Raw genomic sequence first — 21,848 nt, forward strand, 5'->3', positions numbered from 1 at the left:
ACAGCTAGGCACTTTGAACAAAAGGGTCAGTTTTCACTGTAAAAATTGTTGTGTGTCCACGTTGCATTTAGCCCCGTTTACTGTTACAGGCCCTAGGCCTAACCACACAAGTGAGGTACCATTTTTATTGGAAGACTTTTGGAAATGCGGTGTGAGAGGAATCTCGTGGATCCACGCTGATTCCGGAAATTTCGATCACTGAAATGTGAGGAAAATGTGTTCTTTTTTACAAAGTTTGAGGTTTGCAAAGGATTCTGGGTAACAGAACCTGGTGAGAGCAACTCAAGTCACCCTATCCTAGATTCCTCAGGGTGTCTAGTTTTCAAAAATATATAGGTTAGCTAGGTTTCTCTAGGTGCTGGCTGATTTATGGTTAAAAATCCACAGCTAAGCACTTTGCTAAAAAAGGGTCTGTTTTCACTGTAAAAATGTGGTGTGTCCATGATGCATTTTGGGCCGTTTCCTGTAGCGAGCACTAGGCCTACCCTCACATGTGAGGTACAATTGTTTTCGGGAGACTTAGGGGAACACAGAATTGTAGAGAAACTGGTATTATCTATTGCCTTTCTATGCATCTCTGCATTTGAAATGTAAGACAATGTGTAAAAAAGATGTCACCTTGAAACATTTCCTATAATTCACATGCTGGTATGGTTAGCCACAATTTCGGAGGTGTGCAAATAGATAATGCTTCGAAACTCTATATTCTGATCCCTTTTCAGAAATATATAGGAGTCTTTGATACCTATTTTTCACTCTTTATATTTTAGCAAATGAATGCTATACACCCGGTACAAAATGAAAAACCATTGCAAGACGCAGCTCAGTTATGAGCTCTGGGTTTCCCAGGATCTTGGTGAACCTACAAGTCCTTTATATCCTGACAACCACCATAGTCCATTGGATGTAACCGTATATTGCTTTAAAAAATCAAGACTTAGAAGAAGTTACAGATGAAAACGTTGGCCCAAATGGCTGCTTTTTTCGACTCATTTTCAATTTTTCTTATTTTCAACTGTTAGGGGCAGATTTACAATAACTGATGCATCCCTACATATCAGCAGGGATGCGCCAGTTACTGTGCGTCACAGCTCCGCCACCATGGATGTGCCACATTTACAATGCGGCGCACCATGGGGCAAAAAACGGACAGATGCGTGATGCATCTGTGCCGTTAAGGCAGCTCTTTGCTGGAGTTGCGTCGCAAACGCGACGCAGCTCCAGCAAGGCTCTGGGGTGCCCTATCTTCACAATGCTGCGTCAATCCTACGCCTGCTTCAAGCAGGCGCAGGGTTTTGACGCAGCATGGGCTCAAAAGTGACTAAGTGAAATCTTGTAGATTTTACTCAGCCACTTTTAAGAGGCGTTCCTGCGATGAAACGCCTACTTCTGGCGCAGGGCTTTACAACGTGACGCATCTCCCAGATCCGTCACGTTGTAAATACCCTGCAGAATGGCGCTGGTTTTGCGCCGCCGCTGCGTCACAAAAGTGACGCAACGGCAGCGTAAAAGAGGCGCAAGGGGCTAGTAAATCTGCCCCTTAGTTTCTAAAGAAAACCTTGGAGGACCTACACAAATTACCTCTTGCTGAAATCAAAATTTGGTATACTTTTCAGAAATGTATAGCTTTGCAGGACCCATTATTGCTTTAACACCTATTTCTACCACTAGTTGGAAGGAGGTTGAAAGCTCAAAAAGTAGCACAAAACGGCTATGTCCCAGTAAAATGCAAAAACTGTATCCATGGCCCCAGACCTTCAGGCTCCCGGCTCATCAGCTTTTCTCCAACTCCAGGCTCCCGAGTTCCTGAGCCCGAGTCCCGGTAAAAAAAAAAAATCCCAGCGGTGGGATTACTCTCTCAGCCGACTCGACTGATTCGCTGCTGGCAGCTGACGGCTCCAGCGGCCACAGAGAGGAGTCGTGAGCGCAGTTGGAGCAGTTGGAGCTATCATCAAATGAAGAAATGAAGAGCACAGAGCGCAGAGAGCGCGGCCCCTTCTAGTGGTGGCCGCTGAGTGTAGAGCACAGTTGACCGCGGAAGCAGCTCCAACTAGGTTGGGTGCAGCTTGTGGTCTGTCCTGAGTGCCCTGCTCCTGCTCGCCCCTGGAGCATGCTTGGTGTACGCTCCCAGCCATTTTCCCCCTAGATTCACCTTAAAATCCCCAAACCAACTGCCACCTTTGCTTCCACGTGGAACCTCTTTAAAGAATTACCTAGGACTGTGCAATTAAAGGACACTAGCCACAAGTACCACAAGTACCAAATTACCAACTACAAATCAAGAAGAAAGAAAGAAGTAAAGCAAGGGAAGTAAAGTGAAAAGAGCAAAGGAAGTGCAAAATCAAGCGCAAACGTGAGGGAACCGGGAGCCATGAGATAGGAGATCTGGGAGAGTCAGAACCAAGGTCAAGCCGAAGAAAAAAGCCAGACAAAACAGTAGGAAAACCAGCAAAAGAGACTCTGTTTCACTCACAGAAGCGGCACAATTGGAAATAAATCCAGAATCAGCATCTATAGCATCGCCAACAGTGTTATCATCGCCAAAAAAAAAGCCAGCAGGAAGGAATTCGAAAATCGCAGATTTTCTAATTTCCCCAAGCTTCAGAGCTCAGAAAAGAACACCCAGACCTCAAGATCAAACCACAAATATGTTGTTTTTAGCCGGATACAAAACCACATTCGACATGGTAAAAGCAAAGATCGACATTCCACTGGAAGATAGCTGCAGCACTCCAAAGAAAACAACTGGCAACCAAGTAATGGTGGTAGCTCAGATAAACAGAGGTAAAGCCCTACAAAAATTACAAACTAGTCCAAAAAAAGTTGTGCCAGAAGCAACCACGAATAGGCAGTCTGCAAGTCTAAGTGCACTCCCTTGTACCCATGGGGCCAAATCTAGTGAAGGCCAGCCACGAGTCTCTTCCGAAGTCAGTATGGACTGCATGGGTAAGAGAGATCAAAACATCTTGGGGGGACAATTGGCAGCCCAACCCAAACTAGTCCACTTGGGCAAAAACTAGAGTTGCAAGTAGATCTCCTGCAAGCTCCTGCACTACATGTTCCCGGCATAGAAAGGAAAATTCAAGTATTCCATTCCATTATTGAGTGGGTGCAAAAAGATCCTCACACTACATATCATGAGTGCCAATGTTCAAGCACAGTGCTTCAACTAAAGTCCATTCCGGCGATTCTGACAGATATACTTACATAAGTTTAAAAAAAAACAATGGACATGGTTACACTGGCTGATAGCATCTTTACAAAAACAACCGTGACTCAAAAGGACCCTACATTACATCCTGGCCCCTTGGAAAGCACAGAGGGAATGGATGGCATCCTAAGAGATTTAAACTCAGATACGCAAACCGAAACATCAAACAACACATCAATATGAAGCAATCTTTAAAACGAGCACCCGATATAGCAGTTTCGAAATCACAGCAACAAAACCCCAGTAATCAATCAACAAAACGGGAACGCAAGAGACTGCGAAAGTCAAGACATAACAAGGAAAAAAGATGTCAAGCAATAACTCAGATTTTTCAAAAACAGGCCCAAGAACAATCTGCTACAAGTGACCACAAGACGAATCCGCAGGAAACAAGTCCTAGAAACGGGCTAGGTAAGAGAAGGCAAATAAGCACAACATTGAAAAGCCGTCTGAACCTAGATATCAATCCAATAATCATGGAATACTTTCTCCATCATTAGACCTGACAATAACGCAAACCGTCCATCAAAAAGACCTCTGGCAACTAGTATTTTCCAACAAGCACCAAGCACCAAAATAAAGATGGCAAATTACTGCAAATTCCACAAGTACAACAACAAAGTATATCCCAATACTTCCCCAAACAATCAAAAGTCCAAACCAGCAACACTGTGGTAGAATTGTAGCACCTACCGAAACCCAGGCATAGCTCAGAAATCCAGACTGATCACCCACCATTATCAAAAGAACAAGTCAAATTGCAAAAATTAAACCCAGATAGAATCAATCCTGTTGTGAGAAACACAACTTGCCCCCAAATTTCAACTCAGGGGATCTTTCTGGCAGGAGATGCCACACTCAGTGGAATTTCTGCAAGTTTACATCGCCATAAAACTGATCGCCAGAAAAGCAACGAAGGACAAATCTACCCAGAGGGTTTAGTAATATTAGAACTAATTCCACATTACATTTCAAGAGGAAACCATGACAAAGATCAAAACCCTGCAGATTACTTTTCACGAGTGCTGCTACATCGTCACAGCTTAACAGCTTAAGTGAATAAAGAGTATATCAATTTCATTTTGTGGTTCAGCACACCAGTAGCTCTATCCATGGAACAGATTATTGCTGCTATAAAAGCAGATAAAGACATGCTCATCCTCAAAGACCTCATTATGATACAATCTTGGAAGTAAAGCATTCCACCTTTTGATGATGATGTTGAATTCCAAAAGTTCCAAAATGTACAGGATGAGTTATCCATCACTCGAGAGGGTATCATATTGAGAGGCTCGAGAATCATCATGCCTGAGAGCCTGAGACAGCAAGTCATTGAATTAGCCAAAGATAGACATTGTGGCATTGTAGCCACCAGGAGAGCTCCATCAGACTGAGTTTGGTTCCTTCACCTAGATAAACAAGTTGAGAAAGAGCTGAAATCATGCCATCTTTGTAACTGCCTATCCCCCAGAGTGACGCAGCATTCTCTGACAATGTCTGAGCTTCCTGCATATGCCCGGGAGAGAGTTGCAGTTGATTTCTTTGGGCCACTAGGAAATGGACATCATCTCATGTTAATCATTTATGAATACTTGTGTTTGCCTTAGGTGGAAAGCTTATCGACAACCCATGACAAAGTCATTGAGCATCTTGATGACATTTTTGCAGAATGAGGCATCCATGCTATTCTCAAGTCTGATAATGGTCTGCCTTCCAAGAGGAAAGAATTCAAGGAGTTGCTTGTTTGACTCATTGTCAAACATCAGAAGCCCCAAGCCAGAGGTGTTTTTGAATGATTTATGGGCACCCTCAAGAAGGTAATCCAGGAAGCATCGATTGAGGGAATCAATATAAATCAAGGATTGTGTCAATCCCGTTGAGCCTATTGATCAACTCCTTATTTCACAACTGATGAGTCCTGCCACCTTGCTATTTGGGGGAGCCATCAACGGAATCAAACTTCCACAGTGGACATCGGATTGATTGCTGAGTGCTGATAAGATTCATGTCATGTATACTTCTCAGAAGTGCAATAAGAAAACATATGTGGAACAGTGTAGACATGCCCAGAAAACAGTCTTCGATAGAGGGGACTGGGTACTGGTCAAACAGAAATGGAAGCTGAAAACAGACAACCTGTTTGCTGTTGACCCTTTGAGGGTTGTGATGTGCAAAGGAAAGTTGGTGACAGCTCACCATCCCAGAAAGTCCATTACAAGGGACTCATCCCATATTAAACACCTACCTGAACGTTCATCAGCTCCGGAGAGCACAACCAAGGTGACTCTGCCTAAATGTCCGTATCACACATCTGAGCCTGTTGGTGCATAATCAAGGTGCAACTCAACTACATACCGCCCATTCTGGCAGACCAGTAAGAACACCTCGAAGACTCATTGAGGAAATAGAATGCTCATGTTGATTGTAATTTTTATTTAACAAAGAGGGAGATGTAGTGTTCTTGATATAATAAGCAATAGGACACTTGCAGTTCTGTGTGGACTCTAAATGAGAATTAGGTAATCTGCTGGGAGATATTAAGGTGGGATTATGAACGGTTATGACATAATGCATTCAGAGCATAGTCGTCGTTAGCTGAAGAATAAAGATGTTGTTACAGAGCTCAGTGTGTGGCCTCTTCATTTTTATGCTCCTGGGCTGGGGAGGGTCCTTCAAATATGATACAGCTGGTCATATAAAGCCAGTTCATATGGGAAGCTGTTATATTGCTCTTGAATCAAAACTACAAAAAATAATGCAGCATAAACCCCATTCACATGGGCTGCCATTCTACAGCAACTGGGCAGCCCCACAACCACATAATACAGCTTGTGGCATACTCTTCTTTCAAATGAGATGCTCTCTCCACATAGTGCATATTCTGCAACCTGTTGTGTAATGTATATTAAAAGACACTCAGATGATGGATGGAATACAGAGCAAATCAAACATTCACACACAGTCAAGAGATCTGGGTTGAATCCATCATTCTTTTGCTCACCATGCCACCCCAGTTTGGACCCAGCCATATGCAAATCAGTCATGATCCTGTGCCTCATGGGAACAGTCCAGCCCGAATTGCCAATCCTGTTCCTCCCTGGACCGGAAACAAGCATCATGGGACCGGTTTCGGGGCATCAACCCTAATAAACCAGGCTAGCTGGAATCCAGTGGCACAGTGAGCCCGGGACCCACGTCCGGGCATACTCCACGCACTTGGGAAGAGAAAACAAAAGACACACATATGATGGACGGAATGCAGAGCAAATCAAACATTCACCCCCAGTCAAGAGATCGGGGTTAAATCCTTCGTTTTTTTGCTCACCATGCTACTCCAGTTTGGACTCAGCCATGTGCAAATCCGTCTTGACACTAGGATCATGGGAAGAGTCCAGCCCAAACAGCCAAGCCAGATCCTCCATGGACCGGAACAAGCATCCTGGGACCGGTTTCGGGGCATCACCCCTCATCAGCCAGGGTAGCTTGAATCCAATGGCATAGTGAGCCGACAACCACGTCTGGGCATACCCGGAACAATTTCTATTGACATAATTAGTTCATCTGCCACTTCTGTGGGAATTGCAAGTCTTAGATGAAAGCATGAACTTCTGAGAGGGCAGGTTCACACACAATTCAGATAGTAGTGTCGCTCTTGCGGCATGCCACTTTGTGCAAGTGTGATGCACCTCTTAAGTCTGATTTATGCAAGAGTGATGCACCTCTTAAGTCTGATTTATCAAGCCACGCAAGGCCACCTTGCATGGTCTTGTGAGGCTTGATAAATCTAGAGTAACGCAGCGCAGTGCAAATCGCTGTGTTGAGTTACTCTGGCCCAGGGAGTCATTCCATGGCTGGAGAATAAGTGTTCCCTCACATCCACCCATTGATTTTGGTGCATTCCCCGATTTACCATTATTGTTACACCTGGGAATGCATCAAAATGCCACACCTCCCCAGGTGAGGCATAACAAGATTGAATATCTTTATTTCTCCTCTTTACTTCCTCATTCTATGGGCGCTACATTCTGCAGCACACATAGAAAGGTGAATATGTCTCAGGGGGTTATTTCCCTTCCTGCACAAAAAAATCTTGCTTACAACACGGGCACCCTTGCACCACGGTTTAAGGGGGCTTGCACTGGCGTTAAGCAACACATTTTGTGACAATGGGTTTAAATGACAGGAATGGGCCTTTTATTGCGAGTAAGTACGACGCATTGCTGCCCTTTACTTATCACACAGCACAGCAAGGTGGCTTGCTGCGCTACATGATTATTTGGCAAATATGGCCCATAGTTTTTATCTAACAGGTGCAAACCCTACTGAGATCATGCGCTTCTCCATGGATGCGTGACCGGGGCACATCTCATACCTTTCATAAAAGAGTTGCAAATACCTATGTTTACACTTGCAGTGACATGTGGTGTATTCTCCGAAACACACCTGAGGACACAAAAACACTTGCACAAAGGATGTAAAAACTATTTACTGAACTGTTCATTTACTATAATCATCAGCTTTCAATACCCTTTGTTCACTACTTGATTTGTTAAAATATAAATGACAGGGCCCAAATCTATCCCAGGCAGCCACTGCAGCTTGCTTCACCCTCTAGCCCTAGCAAGGCTGCCAAACATGAGTACAAATGCTAACTACTAATTATCATACCACTAAAAATTTTACAATTTGTAAACAATCTTCTTATGTTCTCAGCTCAAAAATAGTCTGACAGTGCCATTATGTGGTAAACCCTCATAAATAAGTCCCTGTGTTAAGAATGCTGTGCAGAGACCCGGAAACACATGCACAAATAAAGCATTGCCCTTGGTCCTTTTCGTTTCAGCCCCAACCCTAGGCGCAATTACAGTAGAACTCTAGTCTATGTGCACAAACTCAAACACTATCCATATAGGTCACTTGGCAGAAACACACTCTTCCAACCATAGCACTCCCACGGACTAGTAATCTACCTTTCTGCATAAACACTGCAGTGCCTTTTTATAGATATGAAGAGTTGTAAAGTTGTAAATTGCAACACCAATAGAAAGCGATACACGTTTATTACTCATTCATTGAACAATATTGGATTTTTGACTAGTAAAGCTTATTATCGTACCTGTTGAATATCGATTAGACGTTAAGCTGGTCGGAATTCTAGAAGTAGAACTCTGTATTGGCCTCATTCCATCTGCAGATTTTTAAAGGAAAGAAATAATGTGTAATCAGTGAAGGAACACAAATTTAACTTAAAAGAAATGCAAATTCAATATAACAAAACTATCATTTCATGTAACTGTTTAACTGTCATGTCATATTACATTATAATGTTTGCACATAACATGATGTCAGTGCTTTAAATGGGTCGGTACTCACCTGTACTGAGTACCGGCACTTCCAAATTTTTTTGCCGTCAGTACCGGCACTTATCTCTTGCCAGGGAGAGTACAGGTACCCTGATCGATGGCAGGGTCAGGTGCGGTGTGTAGTCCAGTGCAGGGCAGAGGCCACTCTGCTTCCGAGGAGCTTGTAATTAACAGAGCCGTGAAGTAGCCTTTTGCAGACTTGCTGCTGAAGATTTCAGCAGCCCCCATTTGAATGTCCCCAAACTGCAGGGGTTGAGTGGGCTTGTGTCAGGCTGTGATTAACCGGACAGGGTCTCTAGTAGACTGACCCTGCACTGTCAACCAGGTGTGCAGCAACCATTTGGGTTAAAGTGCTTTAGTCCTGCCCACCCCTCCGTCAGGTGCATGAAATGAGCTGGGGCCTCCAGTCAGTAATCCAGTCCCATTTAGGCTACACAGCAGCACAAGACATTCCTCCACCTTCATCAAAGCCGGTTTTCTTTTCATGTTTTTGTTCAGCACAGGAGCTGCTTCCCTTTGTGTGCCCTCCAACACTAATCACTGCATTTACATGATAACAGCGACTGCACTGGGTAATGGGTTCATGGGTGTGAAGTTAGCCCTGCCCTTAGGGTACAGATAGTAGGGAACCTGCAGCACTCCAGGAATGAGCTCTTTTGACAACTGGTGATCTATTTGGTTAGGGGAAAGACGAGATGAACATAGAAGGAAAGGGGAGGGATAAATGTAAAGAAGTGAGGTGACAGGTGAAGTTAGGATTGCTACTTTTTCAGATAGAAATGCCAGATGTTTGTTGAGTTCTGAAATCATAAATGGGCCTAGAAATTGTATTTTAACACAACTTTGTGTAAAGTCAAAACTTTGGTACATTTCTTGTTAACTTTAATATATCTATATATACACACACAAAAATAATGGAATATAGCAGCACAACATTCTGGACAGGTGGTAAACTCTGATGATGAGTACAGCATGGAAGGGAGAACAGGAGGCAAGTAGGGAAAAAAACTGAGAAAATATAAGAGACTTGTTGAGAGAGTAATCAAGAAGTGGGAGTAAGAGTAAGAGGGGCAGAACTAGCGAGAGAAGGTTAGAGGCTGGGAAAAGAAGAGAGGCGAGTGGAGAGGACAAGTGAATGTAAAAACACAGAACCAGAAAGGAACAGAAAGAGCCTGGTCATAGGGAAAAGGGCAGTGGCAGTGCTTTATATGGGCCAGCACTCACAAGCACTTCTTATTTTAATCACTATAATTACTGCATTTCTCTGCAGTGAGGAGAGTACTGGTACTCATGAAAAACGCGCTAGTCGCCTATGGGGTGAACCACATACGTGTTTTTGCTCCTCTCTAGAAAAACCAAACGTGTGGCCATTTCTGCTCTCCAAAGGTGCGACTGCCCTCATTCCCTGAACAGGGAAGTATCCGTATCCTATGGGATACAAAGTCCCTCATCTTTGAGTTTCTAATCTGTGATGTGTCCCTTGTTCCCGAGGATAGCAACTGAAAGCATCCGAAAGCAACTGCATTACAAATTAAAGCTGCCCAGTGCCCGACATGAGTCTAAGCCACGCCCACCGTGCTCGGGGAGAGATCAGCACAGCTGTTTGTGAACTTCAAATGTGCTGATGTTTTGATCTGAGCAGTGAAGTAGAAATACCTGAACATTAACCAGAACATTCCCATTCACTTGTGCAAAAGAGACGACGCCCAGGCTGTCTGTTGTGGTGTCTGAACATCTGATGTTCATTGTATAATGCAAACTGTGCTGCAATCCCAGGAGTTTGCTTGCCCCTGTTTACATTTGTGTGGCAAGTCATCATAGTGCAAGTCTATATTAATTTTACTTGGCTACTGCATCTTAAAATGAATAATAGCATTTGTCCCTAGACTCGATCCACAGGTTGGGTTATCTTTATTTTTCATCTCTGAAATCCCTAGGCAGTGGGTTAGAGCCTCGCTTAACTGTCAAATACACCAACCTAATATTGATTCCCCGGACATTTTGGGTATCCAACTTAACATTGGAACTGAGTCTGGAATTACTGTTTTTAATGTCTATGTAGGAGGGTTTAGAAGAGGTATGACATCTTGCTCCCTCCAAGTGCTTGAATGTTTTCTTGACCAACGCTCCTATCAAATTATCTTATTGTGGTGGGTGATTTTAATATATTTAACATTTGAGACCTTCAACACGGTTGATGTTCACTTAACAAGAGATGAGGATGCTGCATGGGTAGTTCCCCCTCTGAATATCCCGCCAATTAACAGATGGTCTTAAGTAGTCTTCTGAGTAAAGGCACTAACTACAGATCTAGGACTAAGAACCCTCAATTTAAGAACAAATTCCAACTCAAAAGGAGAACACATGTACAACAAAGGGTTGCCGGACTGGACGGCGTACTGGCTGATATATTTTTATCAGACATGAAAGGCTTGGCCCCTCTACATTTTTCTGATGTCTAACTCTTGGAAGGGTGCTGTAGTATTAGCCATTTAGAAAAAGGCGACAGATCACAACTAAGCAATAATAGACTATCTTCAAAATGGTTTCTGCCTCTGTGTGTTGGCAAAAATCCAAGATCAGACAGCTAAACATGATATTCTCATCTCCTTCAAAGTCAGTTTCCGCAGGAAAGTTTCTACCGTTGACCAGGACTTTCCTTTTTTGTTCATCTACTGGAGGACTGTTGTCATTGGCAATGGCAACCTTTACGTTGCATTCATTGATTTAAAATCAGATTTTGATTTAGTCCCTCTGCTTGGTCTTTGGATGACCCCTGCTAATTTGGCTATGCCCTTTTGCTAGGAGTACGTCTACATGAGGATGATTATGCACAAATTATGTGGGGTGACCAGGGAAAGTTGACTGACAGGATACCAGTCCTTAAAGGAGTCTACCAGGGATGCGTATTGGCGCCCACACTGTTTTCGTTATTTATAAACAACATAGTGCATTTTCTGCCCCAGGTCGATATGGATGTTCCCTCATCGGCCAGAGTCAAAACTCCCATCCTCCTATTGGTGAATCACACTTTGTTGATTTCAAAGACCCTAAGCAAGCTCCAGAACCTCTTGACTCGCTTTAACCCCTTCAGCGTGGCGCGGATTTTCGCGCTGTGCTGAAGGTTCTATTGCGCGGGCGGGGCCATGACGGAGCGGTTCCGTCATGCGCACAGCGCAACCGACGCTCATGACGGAACCTCTCCGTCATGAGCATCGAAGGGGTTAATGAGTTTTACCTTGCTCGCGACTTGGAGATCAGCACTTCCAAAACCAATTTGATGTTGTTTAATCCAGACAAATTGCATTAAAGGAGTATTGTCCTCTGGGGATTCCCTCTTGAAAAGGTATGCCCTCTCACTTACCTGGGCGTGACATACTCTGGAGGCATGACTTGAACTTCCCATGTCAACAAAGCGGCCATAAAACACAAGCAGGTGTCGGGCACATTACTCAAGAATATTGTACTTCCCATGTTAAACCTATCACAGACACACACTGCAAATCTACATGACAAAGGCATTGGGGTTAGCCCTTTACAGGACCGAACTTGGGGTTTTCTAATCCAGAGGTACTAGCTAGAGTTAAAAACTAATTTTGGAGCAATTGAACTTTTTTCCCTCTCAGTTCTACACTGTATCCACTCCTCATGGACCTGGGTGTTAGAGGGTTGACAAGTAAAATCAGGTTGCGTACATTACTGTATAGGAGGCATCTATGGTCTACTCCCAAACCTGTCCACTATGCTATTGCCCTCCAGGAAGTAATGAAAGCCAACCATTTCAGTAAGGTCCCTTGTCTGTATTAAATCAAAGAGATGCTTTATTCCCTTTCCGTTGCCTAAGTTGTGGGTCCAACTAACTGCAACTAACTTTCATTCCAAGGTCTTTTTCAAATAGCACTACTGGGCAATCACAATGAGCAATAAATCCCGTAAAGCTGTCTATTCCAAGCTATCACGTTAATTCATTGATTTTAAGCCATCCTGTGGGTATGAGTTGTTGTGGGACCAGGTGTTTGTCACACTGGACAGGAAGTTATACTTTCAGTTTAGAGTGGGCACCCTACCATTGAGTGTGTTCACCTCCAAATTGGCTAATGGGGGAGCTGCTGCCTACCTGGCTTGCAACTCCTTTGCGGAGAGCATGTCATCAGTCTTTTTTGCATGAGCAGCTTACGCTTCACCCTGCAGAACTTGTCTAGCCCTTATATGCAGGTTGTTAGGTGTAGGCAGTCACCTTATTGCTCTTCGCATACTTAGAGCGGCTAGGCACCCTGTTTTTGCCATCTCTGTTGCCAAGTTCCTAGTTGCTGTGTGGATACTTAGGAGAAAGGCTTTTGCCCCTCCATCAGTAGTATGATGGTGTTTGCACTGTTTCTCTGGCACCACACTGCTGTATCACTTGTGCACTTCCTCATGTAAGTTATTGCACTCTTGCACATACTGCTATGCTTTTAACTTGATTTTTTAAATATTTGCAATAAATCAGTTACTGGACTGTACTATTTTCGTTTTTTTTAATGTGACTCTATTTTTTGTCAAACTGAAATTTTAATCTATTTATTATGTCTTTTTATTCCTGTATGTACTCTTACGGCCCAGGTGGCCGAAATACAGTTATTTGAACTGAACTGAGATCATAGTGGATGCGAGCCCGGTGAGGCTGAGGCCATTTTTGCTCAACACAATGGACATCAAATGCTAAGAGACACATTGTGGCCTATGCCAGTACAGCCTGTTTGAACCAGAACATGCCTATTCTCAGATGACAAAAAAAAGTCTGGCTGTAGTGTGGGCCTGCAAACATTTTCATGTATTTGTATATAGGAAACGTTTCAATATCATTACAGGGCACCAGGCGTTGCTCACTATCATTGGAAACCTGAAAGCTAAGATGCCTTCTCGATTCAAGAGGTGGGGGATGCGACTGCAAGAGCACAATATGTGATTGTGCACAAGTCAATAAAAGATCAAAACCCTGCAGATTACTTTTCACGAGTGCTGCTACATTGCCACCGGTCAACAGCCAAAGTGATTGAAGAGTATATCAATATCATTGTGAGGTTCAGCACTCCAGCAGCTCTATCCTTTGAACATATCTTTGCTGCTACCAAAGCAGATAAAGACATGCTCCTCCTCAAAGACCTCATGATGATAAAATCCTGGAAGTAAAGCATTCGACATTTTGCTGATGATGTTGAATTCCACAAATTCCAAACTGTACAGGATGAGTTATCCATCACTCAAGAGGGTATCATATTGAGAGGCTTGAAAATCATCATGCCTGAGAGCCTGAGACAGAAAGTCACTGAATTAGCCAAAGATTTACATTGTGCCGTTGTAGCCACCTAGAGAGCTCTAACAGATTGAGTGTGGTTCCTTCACCTAGATAAACGAGTTGAGAAAGAGCCGAAATCATACCATCTTTGTAACTGTTTATCCCCCAGGGTGACAAGGCATCCTCTGACAATGTCTGACCTTCCTACACATGCCTAGGATAGAGTTGCAGTTGAATTCTTTGGGCCGCTAGGAAATGGATATCATCTCATGTTAGTCAATGATGAATACTTTTGTTTTCCTTTGGTGGACGACTTACCATCGACAACCCATGACAAAGTCATTGAGCAGCTTAATGACATTTTTGCAGCATGTGGCATCCATGCTATTCTCAAGTCTGATAACGGCCCGCCTTCCAAGAGCAAAGGATTCAAGGAGTTTTTTGTTTGGCTCATTGCCAAGCATCAAAAGCCCCAAGCCAGAGGTGCTGTTGAAGGATTTATGGGCACCCTCACGAAGGTAATCCAGAGAACATCAATTGAGGGAATCAATATGAATCAAGCCTTGTGTCTAGCCCTTTAAGCCTATTGATCAACTCCTTATTCAACAACTGATGAGTACTGCCACCTTGCTATTTGGGGGAGCCATCAGCAGGGCCGGCTTTAGGGCATGGCGACTGGTGCGGCTGCAGTGAGCGCTGACTTGTGGAGGGGGCGCTGACTTCAGGGGGTGTGCTGTACTGAGCAGTAACTTATGATTGGAGAGATGAGGGGCAATTTTGCCTAGTGGTAGTGACAGAATTTAGGGATACGGTCATAGGGGTTGGGAAGCCAAAAAGGATTGTCGCACCGGGCTTCATCAGTGCTAAAGCCGGCCCTGGCGATCAGGCTCAAACTTCCACAATGGACATCAGATTGATCGCTGAATGCCGAAAAGGTTCATGTCATGTATAATTCTCAGAAGTGTAAAAAGAAAACATATGCAGATCCGCGCCGACACGTCCAAAAAGCAGTCTTCGATAGATCAGATTGGGTACTTGTAAAAAAAAAAACAGAAGCGGAAAACAGATGCCCTGCTTGCTGTCGACTCTTTGTGCGTTGTAACGTGCAAAGGAAATATGGTGACAGCGCATCATCGAGGAAAATCCATCACAAGGGACTTTAAACGCCTACCTCAACGTTCATTACACCAGCACAACTAAGGTGACTCTGCCTAAAAGTCCAGATCACATATCTGAGCCTATTGGTGCATAATCAGTGTGCAACTCAACTACATCATAACGCCCAATCTGGCAGACCAGTGAGAGCTCCTCTAAGACACATTGAGCAAATAGGATACTCATGTTGTTTGTAATTTTAATTTAACAAAGAGGGAGCTGTAGTGTTGTTGATATAATACGCACTAGGACCCTTGCAGTTCTGGGTGGACTCTAAATGATAATTAAGTAATCTGCTGGGAGGTATTAAGGTGTGGTTAGAAAAGGTTATGACGTAATGCATTCAGAGTGTAGTCGTAAGTTGAAGAATAAAGACGTTGTTACAGAGCTCGGTGTGTGCCTATTCATTTTTATGCTCCTGGGCTGAGGAGGTTGCTCCAAAAATGATACAGTTGGTCATATAAAGCCAGTTCATATGGGAAGCTGCTCCATTGCTCTTGAATCAAAACTACAAGAAATAATTCAGCAGACGGAATAAACCCCATTCACACGGGCTGCCATTCTGCCGTCACTGGGCAGCCCCACAACCATACAACACAGCTTGTGATCAAAATGCTAAGCCCCCCAGGTTAGGCATAACAAGAATAAATATCTTCATTTATCCGTGTTACTTCATAATTCAATGGGCGCTACATTCTGCAGAACAGATGGAAAGGTGAATATGCCTCTGGGGGTTGTTTCCCTTCCTGCACAAAAACAATCTTCCTTACAACACATGCACCCTTGCACCACAGTGTAAGGGGGCCTGCGTTGCCCTTAAGGAACACATTTTGCACCAGTGCAGGTAAATGACAGGAATACACAGTTTTTTGCGAGTAAGTACTACGCATTCCTGCCCTTTCCCTATCACACAGCACAGCGAGGTGGCTTGCTGCACTGTGTAAATATTTGGTAAATATGGCCCATAGTTTTTATCTAACAGGTGCAAACCCTACTGAGATCATACACTTCTCCATGGGTGCACGACTGTGGCACATCTCATACAGTTCCTAAAACATTTGCAAATACCCATGTTTACACTTGTTGTGACATGGGGATGTATTTTCGGAAACACACCCGAGACACAAAACCACTTGCCATATTGCAAAAAGGATGAAAAAATTATTTACCAGACTGTTCACTTACTTTAAGTCTCACCTTTCAATACCCTTTGTTCACTACTTGATTTGTTAAATGACAGTGACCAAATATTTCTCAAGCATCCACTGCAGCTTGCTTCACCCTCTAGCCCTAGCAAGGCTGCCAAACGCGAGTAAAGACACTAACTAATAATTATCATACCACTAAATATGTTACAATTTGTAAACAGTCTTCTTATGTTCTCGGCTCATGAATAGTCTGACAGTGCCATCATGTGGTAAGCCATCATAAATAAGCCCTTGTGTTAAAAATTCTGTGCAGAGCACTGGCAAACACATGCACAAATTAAGCATTGCCCTTGCTCCTTCTCGTTCCAGCCCCAACCCTAGGCACAATTAGAGCACAACTCCAGTCTACATGCACAAACTCAAACACTACCCATATCGGTCACATGACAGAAACACTCTCTTCCAACCATAGCACTCCCACGGACTAGTAAGCTACCTGTCTGCAAAAACACTTCAGTGCCTTTTTATGGCTATGAAGAGCTGTAAAATTGCAACAGCAATACAAAACAATACAGGTTCATTACTCATTCATTGAACAATATTGGATATTTGACTAGTAAAGCATGTTATCTTACGTAATGGAGTGTAGGGATAGTCGACTATCCCGTGCCGTCTAGCACCACGAACATATTCTGCCATCATACCTGCAAAATTTTAAGAGAAATAAATAATTTGTAATCAGTGAAGGACCACAAATATAACTTAAAGAAATGCAAAATGCAAAATTCAATATAACAAAACTATCATTTAATGATCTACTTAACTATAACTGTATAATGATCATGATATACTACATTATGTTTGCACATCACATAACATCCTAATGTACTTAAAAAAGGCAATTGTTTACTTTTAGTTCGGCTTTTGACATCCTTTCTCATGCTGAAACTCAATATTTTACCAGTAGCACGAGTGGGCCTCAGCCTTGTGGCTACTTCTGCAACCGACCAGCATGAATTATGAGAGTACAAGAACATTGAAACGTCAAAGAAGAATGAGCAAGACGGTCTCAAAAACAACTCACGTTTCATCTTACCTTTTAGACGGCTCTTATCTGAGCAGGGGGTCGCCCGTTTCTCGGCTCAACTCTGAAAGTTGAAGAGCTTCCGGGTAATATGAAGGGATTCCAGTGAGGAACAAGTGAAGAGGGACAGACACTGTAGCAGAATCTTTGTTACTGTGGGACTGGACTGCAGCTACAAGAATATGCCTTTCGACATTATCGTCTCTTTTCAACGTTTGTAGTGCTGTAAAACCTTGGGAGGATTGATTACTGTGATGTCAAATACCCCAACCGTTGACAGATCTAAAACTGGGCACATGAAAGCTATCAAGTTTATCTTGATTCTAAGTGGATGCCCAATGAATCCTGCGACAGAAAGGTTTAAGTCAGGGGCCTGAAATGTATGAACTCTTCCACAGAGCCGGGTTCAGTCTCTAGGCATGAGGCTGAAGGCCTGCTGTTGCTGTGATTTGCAGGAGTTGGTTACCGCTCTGCATGCTGAGAACAAGCTTTCTTTAGTTATTTAATAATCAAGGGCATGGTTAGGTCTCGCCTACGTAGCGCGCATGCGCTACATAGGAGAGACCTTTAGTCATCGGCACAGCTTTGCGGGCAAAAACGTGCACACGTTCCATTGCCTTCATTGGCAATACGTGCACGTGTGGAGATTCACTTGCGGGAGCGAGCGACTGGCGCCATATGGTATCAATTATTGCAGCGCCAGCTGCTCACTCCCGCAAGTGAATCGCGCAGGCCCCCTCCTCTCTCCTCTCCCCTCCCCTAACTGCCAAACTTTGGATGTTTACAAATGGCCTGAACTCCCTTACACCCTTTTAAAAAGAAACATATTTGTGTAGAATTTACTCATAGAATGTTGGAACTGTTCCGATTAAATGCTGATCAAAGCTCCACTGAACCAAGAGTCTGGCAGCCCCGCCACCTTGAAACCGTGAGAGTCAAAGCGGCCGCGTCACGCCTCTCTCCTTACACTGGAGTTAGCGGCTTTGAAGATGTGTGCTGCAAACCCTCTCTCCACCCACAGAGGCCTCTCTGCCCCGCCCACAGCCCTGACAGTCACATGGGCCACAGTAACATGCTGCCAAACAGGAAGAGGAGAGAGTTGTAATGTTAACTCACGTCTACATGTAATGGCCAAGCACGGAAGAGGTATGTGCATGGAATTGCAGTGCCATTTATGTAACGCTTTTGACTCCTTTTATGCAACTGGTTCTTTCCATTTCTTTCCTTTAAAAGCACGCGTTATAGATGTGCAGTTCACAAAGCAACATATCGCAATGCTGTAAACTTGCAACAATGTAGAGATGCTCCCACTTGCAACAGTGTGGTTTACCGTGCCTTGGCAGATCTTCACTTTTAATTGCGGACTGCACAGATTGCCACCGTTTTCAAATTATGATTTCAATATTCGATCAAATAAACTGACCAGCTTCCACAAGGTATTATTTAACTACAGGTTTTCTAAGCACTAGTAAACAAAGGCTCGCATCTGGGATCTAACTGATAATTTAATTATGTTATATATGTACACCAACCTCCATAGGCGCTATTAACACTATGTTTCGGCTCCTATGTACACAAGCCTCGAACAGAAACCCAAGGGCTGGGGTCTAAAGCGCCGGAAGGGGATTTAGTTATAATTTACATATTGAATAATATAAGTTATATACGTTCCGTTTCTGGGGTGAAATTATAATGTAAATATTCAGTAATAAAAGGACACCGCCATCATAAAGCGCTATAAAAAGACGTTTCTTCGCTCTGGAAATACAAGCATCGGACGGATACACACGGACCCAGAGGCACAACGCTCCGGTTCTGGTGTGAAGTTACAATTTAAATATTCTGTAATAAAGCGCACCGATCTCCGTAAAACGCTATAAAGCCAAGTTTTTGGGGCTTTTGTAAACACAAGCATCGGACGGATACACTCGGGCCCAGAGGTACAACGCTCCGGTACTGGGATGAAATCAGGGGCCGGGAGGGTGCGAGATGGAAGGATGTTCGAATGGAGGAAGATGGACAGGCTGGTGAGTGAATGGATGAATGAATGATGTGGTGGGTTAAATCAAGAGCATTAAGGTGTGGTCATTAGTGAAAGGTGTGTGAGCTCATGCCAAATTTTAATGACAGAAGAACAGACATCCCGAGGAGATTAAAAATTATTAAATTGTATGTGACTAGTTTCAGAGAAGGAGAGGTTGCAATCCACTTACTACCACATAATTACATATCACACAATTACACTCTATTAAATGCAACATAAAAACACACCACATAATAACGCTATGCCACAGAAATACATAACATATAATTACACTATCCTAAATACAACATATATACACTCCACATAATACCACTTAGTCTGACATAGTTACATATAATTACACTAAAATAAATGTGACATTAATACACACCACATACCACTAAATACCAAATAACTACAAAGCACATAATTACACTCTACTCAATGCAACTTAAATGCACTACACATATTACCACTCAGTACCACATAATTACAAGCACATAATTACACGCTACTCAAAACAACATAAATACACTCCACATAATTCCACACACTACCACATATTTACACACCATATAATTACACTATACTCAATGCAACATAAAAACACTACACATAATGCCACACACTAACACAAAATTAAATGTCACATAAATACACTCTAAAGCAACATAAAAACACCGCACATATCAACACTATGCCACTTAAATACACACCACATAATTACACTGTACTCACAGTAACAGAATAACACTCACTATAACATAGTTACACGCCACATAATTACACTAAACTCAAAACAACACAAACACACGCAACATAACACTAAGTACCACATAATTACAAGCCACATAATGCACAGCAGCCACAATGCTCGACAACATAACCAAGTTCTGGCTAAACACATAAGGTCCCAAAGGCGAGACCTATTGGCTATACCAATGCTTGTTTTTCAAATGCTGCCCTGAGGAATGAAGCCTGGAAGAGTAGGCACAAGTCTGGAGTACGGCTGCTATTGCTTGACCCAAGGACCCCACCATTGGCTCTACATCTTTCAAAGTAATCAGTGCTGGAGCAGCCAGGTGTCAGAAAAAATGCAAGTCGCCTATGAGGTGAGCCACTGAAGTTTTTAGGTCGAACCTAAGCCAGCATGCAAGCACTGCTCTGGCAAAGATCTGTTGTAGTACAGTATGGGAGAGAAGCCCTGCCCACTCCCCCACCCATATTTTTTATTGGCTTGTGTCTTTGTCCTTCGTAAATGCTTTCTTCTGGTTCCTAAAAAGGCTTGTTAGTCCCTCCTTAGTACGGACAGGCCTTCATTTGTAACCTCTCATGGCTACTGCCCCCTTAAATTGGTTGCTACACGGTATGTGTACTATATTCTTTATTGAGTTTCTCTTGTTGCTGCACAGTGTCCTTTGGCAGCACAGCACTATCAGATTCCGCTGTGGTAACAAAGATTGCTGCCCATCGCAGGCCCCTGTCCCTGCTTTCACCACTGACCGTGACAAAGCCCTCGACTGTCACTCAATTAGGGTTAATGAAGTGGCACACGCGCCTCACTGCACTCAGGTCCTTGGCACAGCCGAGGATGAGTGATGGTTCACAGCGCCTTGAGGCGCCTCGCTACGCACAGGCGCTTGGCACAGTCAAGGATTAATGAATGGTTCACAGTGCCTCGAGGCGCCTCGATGCGCACGGGCCCTTGGCACAGCCAAGGATGAGTGATGGTTCACAGTGCCACGAGGCGCCTTTGCGGGCATCCGGCCTCTGTCTCCAGAGATATCTATCGGATGTAACAATGAATGTGTGTCTTCTTATCACTCGTACATCCCGTGGAGGTTGCTGAGTAGGAGCTGCAACAAGGTATCCACTATCCACCACCTCGAAGCTGGGCTGCATCTCACAAGGAGCCTTTCTGTCCGGGAAGCTTCACAGAGAATGGGGTGCTTTGCAACAAGTGACCTCTAACCCTGAACCTCCCATGGCCCAGGTCAATGCGGCTGCAGTACACAAGATGTGATGCGAGGAATGTGCTAGCCAGGGCTCTGCTGGGACAGATGGGCACCACCCAGTGCCTCTGAAAAGGGAGAAGGGCTAGTGGAGAGTCAGTCACATGTCAGGACCTGGCATGTGGCAGGAGTGACTCCACATATCAGGTATATATGTGAGGAGTCTTGGGGCTGAGGCAGGGTCAGACCCTTGCTAGCCCCACCTTCTGGCCCCCTCCGTTCTGCTCTGAAAGGTGGGTAAGGGGGGGCTGGTACATATACGTGATGCATCACGCAGTGCCACAAGAGACTGCAGAGCTGGGGCGGAGTCAGGCACATGGCCAGGCTGAGGAGTCTGTGTCAGGGATCAGGGTTAGGCCCGGAAAGTACTGATGGGTTGGGTCTCACTCAGGAAAGGCCAGCAGACCCAGCACTGTGCAAGTCACGTCAGAGGAGAACCTGAGAGTGTATTAGGGCTGGGGCGCAGTCAGTCACTTACTTGCCACTTGCTCACCTTTAAGGTAGCCTCGCCTGAGGCAGGCAGTCACCACCTCTCAAAGGCTGATGGGTTGGGACAGGGTCAACCATACGTCAG

At 44.0% G+C, this 21,848-nt stretch overlaps 1 protein-coding gene across 2 annotated transcripts in view; it reads right to left on the bottom strand.

The window, feature by feature from the left end:
• LOC146861821 (uncharacterized) overlaps positions 1-21,848 on the bottom strand; it is a 1,143,841-nt gene that overhangs the window by 495,736 nt on the left and 626,257 nt on the right. For both annotated transcript variants that reach the window (XM_085643198.1, XM_085643199.1), the window contains exons 9-10: positions 16,791-16,859; positions 8,328-8,399 (exon numbers count right to left, since the gene is read on the bottom strand). In XM_085643198.1, coding sequence (XP_085499324.1) covers positions 8,328-8,399; positions 16,791-16,859 — 141 coding nt within the window. The remainder of the gene's footprint in view (positions 1-8,327; positions 8,400-16,790; positions 16,860-21,848) is intronic.

Source organism: Triturus cristatus, chromosome 2_2, assembly GCF_964204655.1.
Source record: "Triturus cristatus chromosome 2_2, aTriCri1.1, whole genome shotgun sequence".
NCBI lineage: Eukaryota > Metazoa > Chordata > Amphibia > Caudata > Salamandridae > Triturus > Triturus cristatus.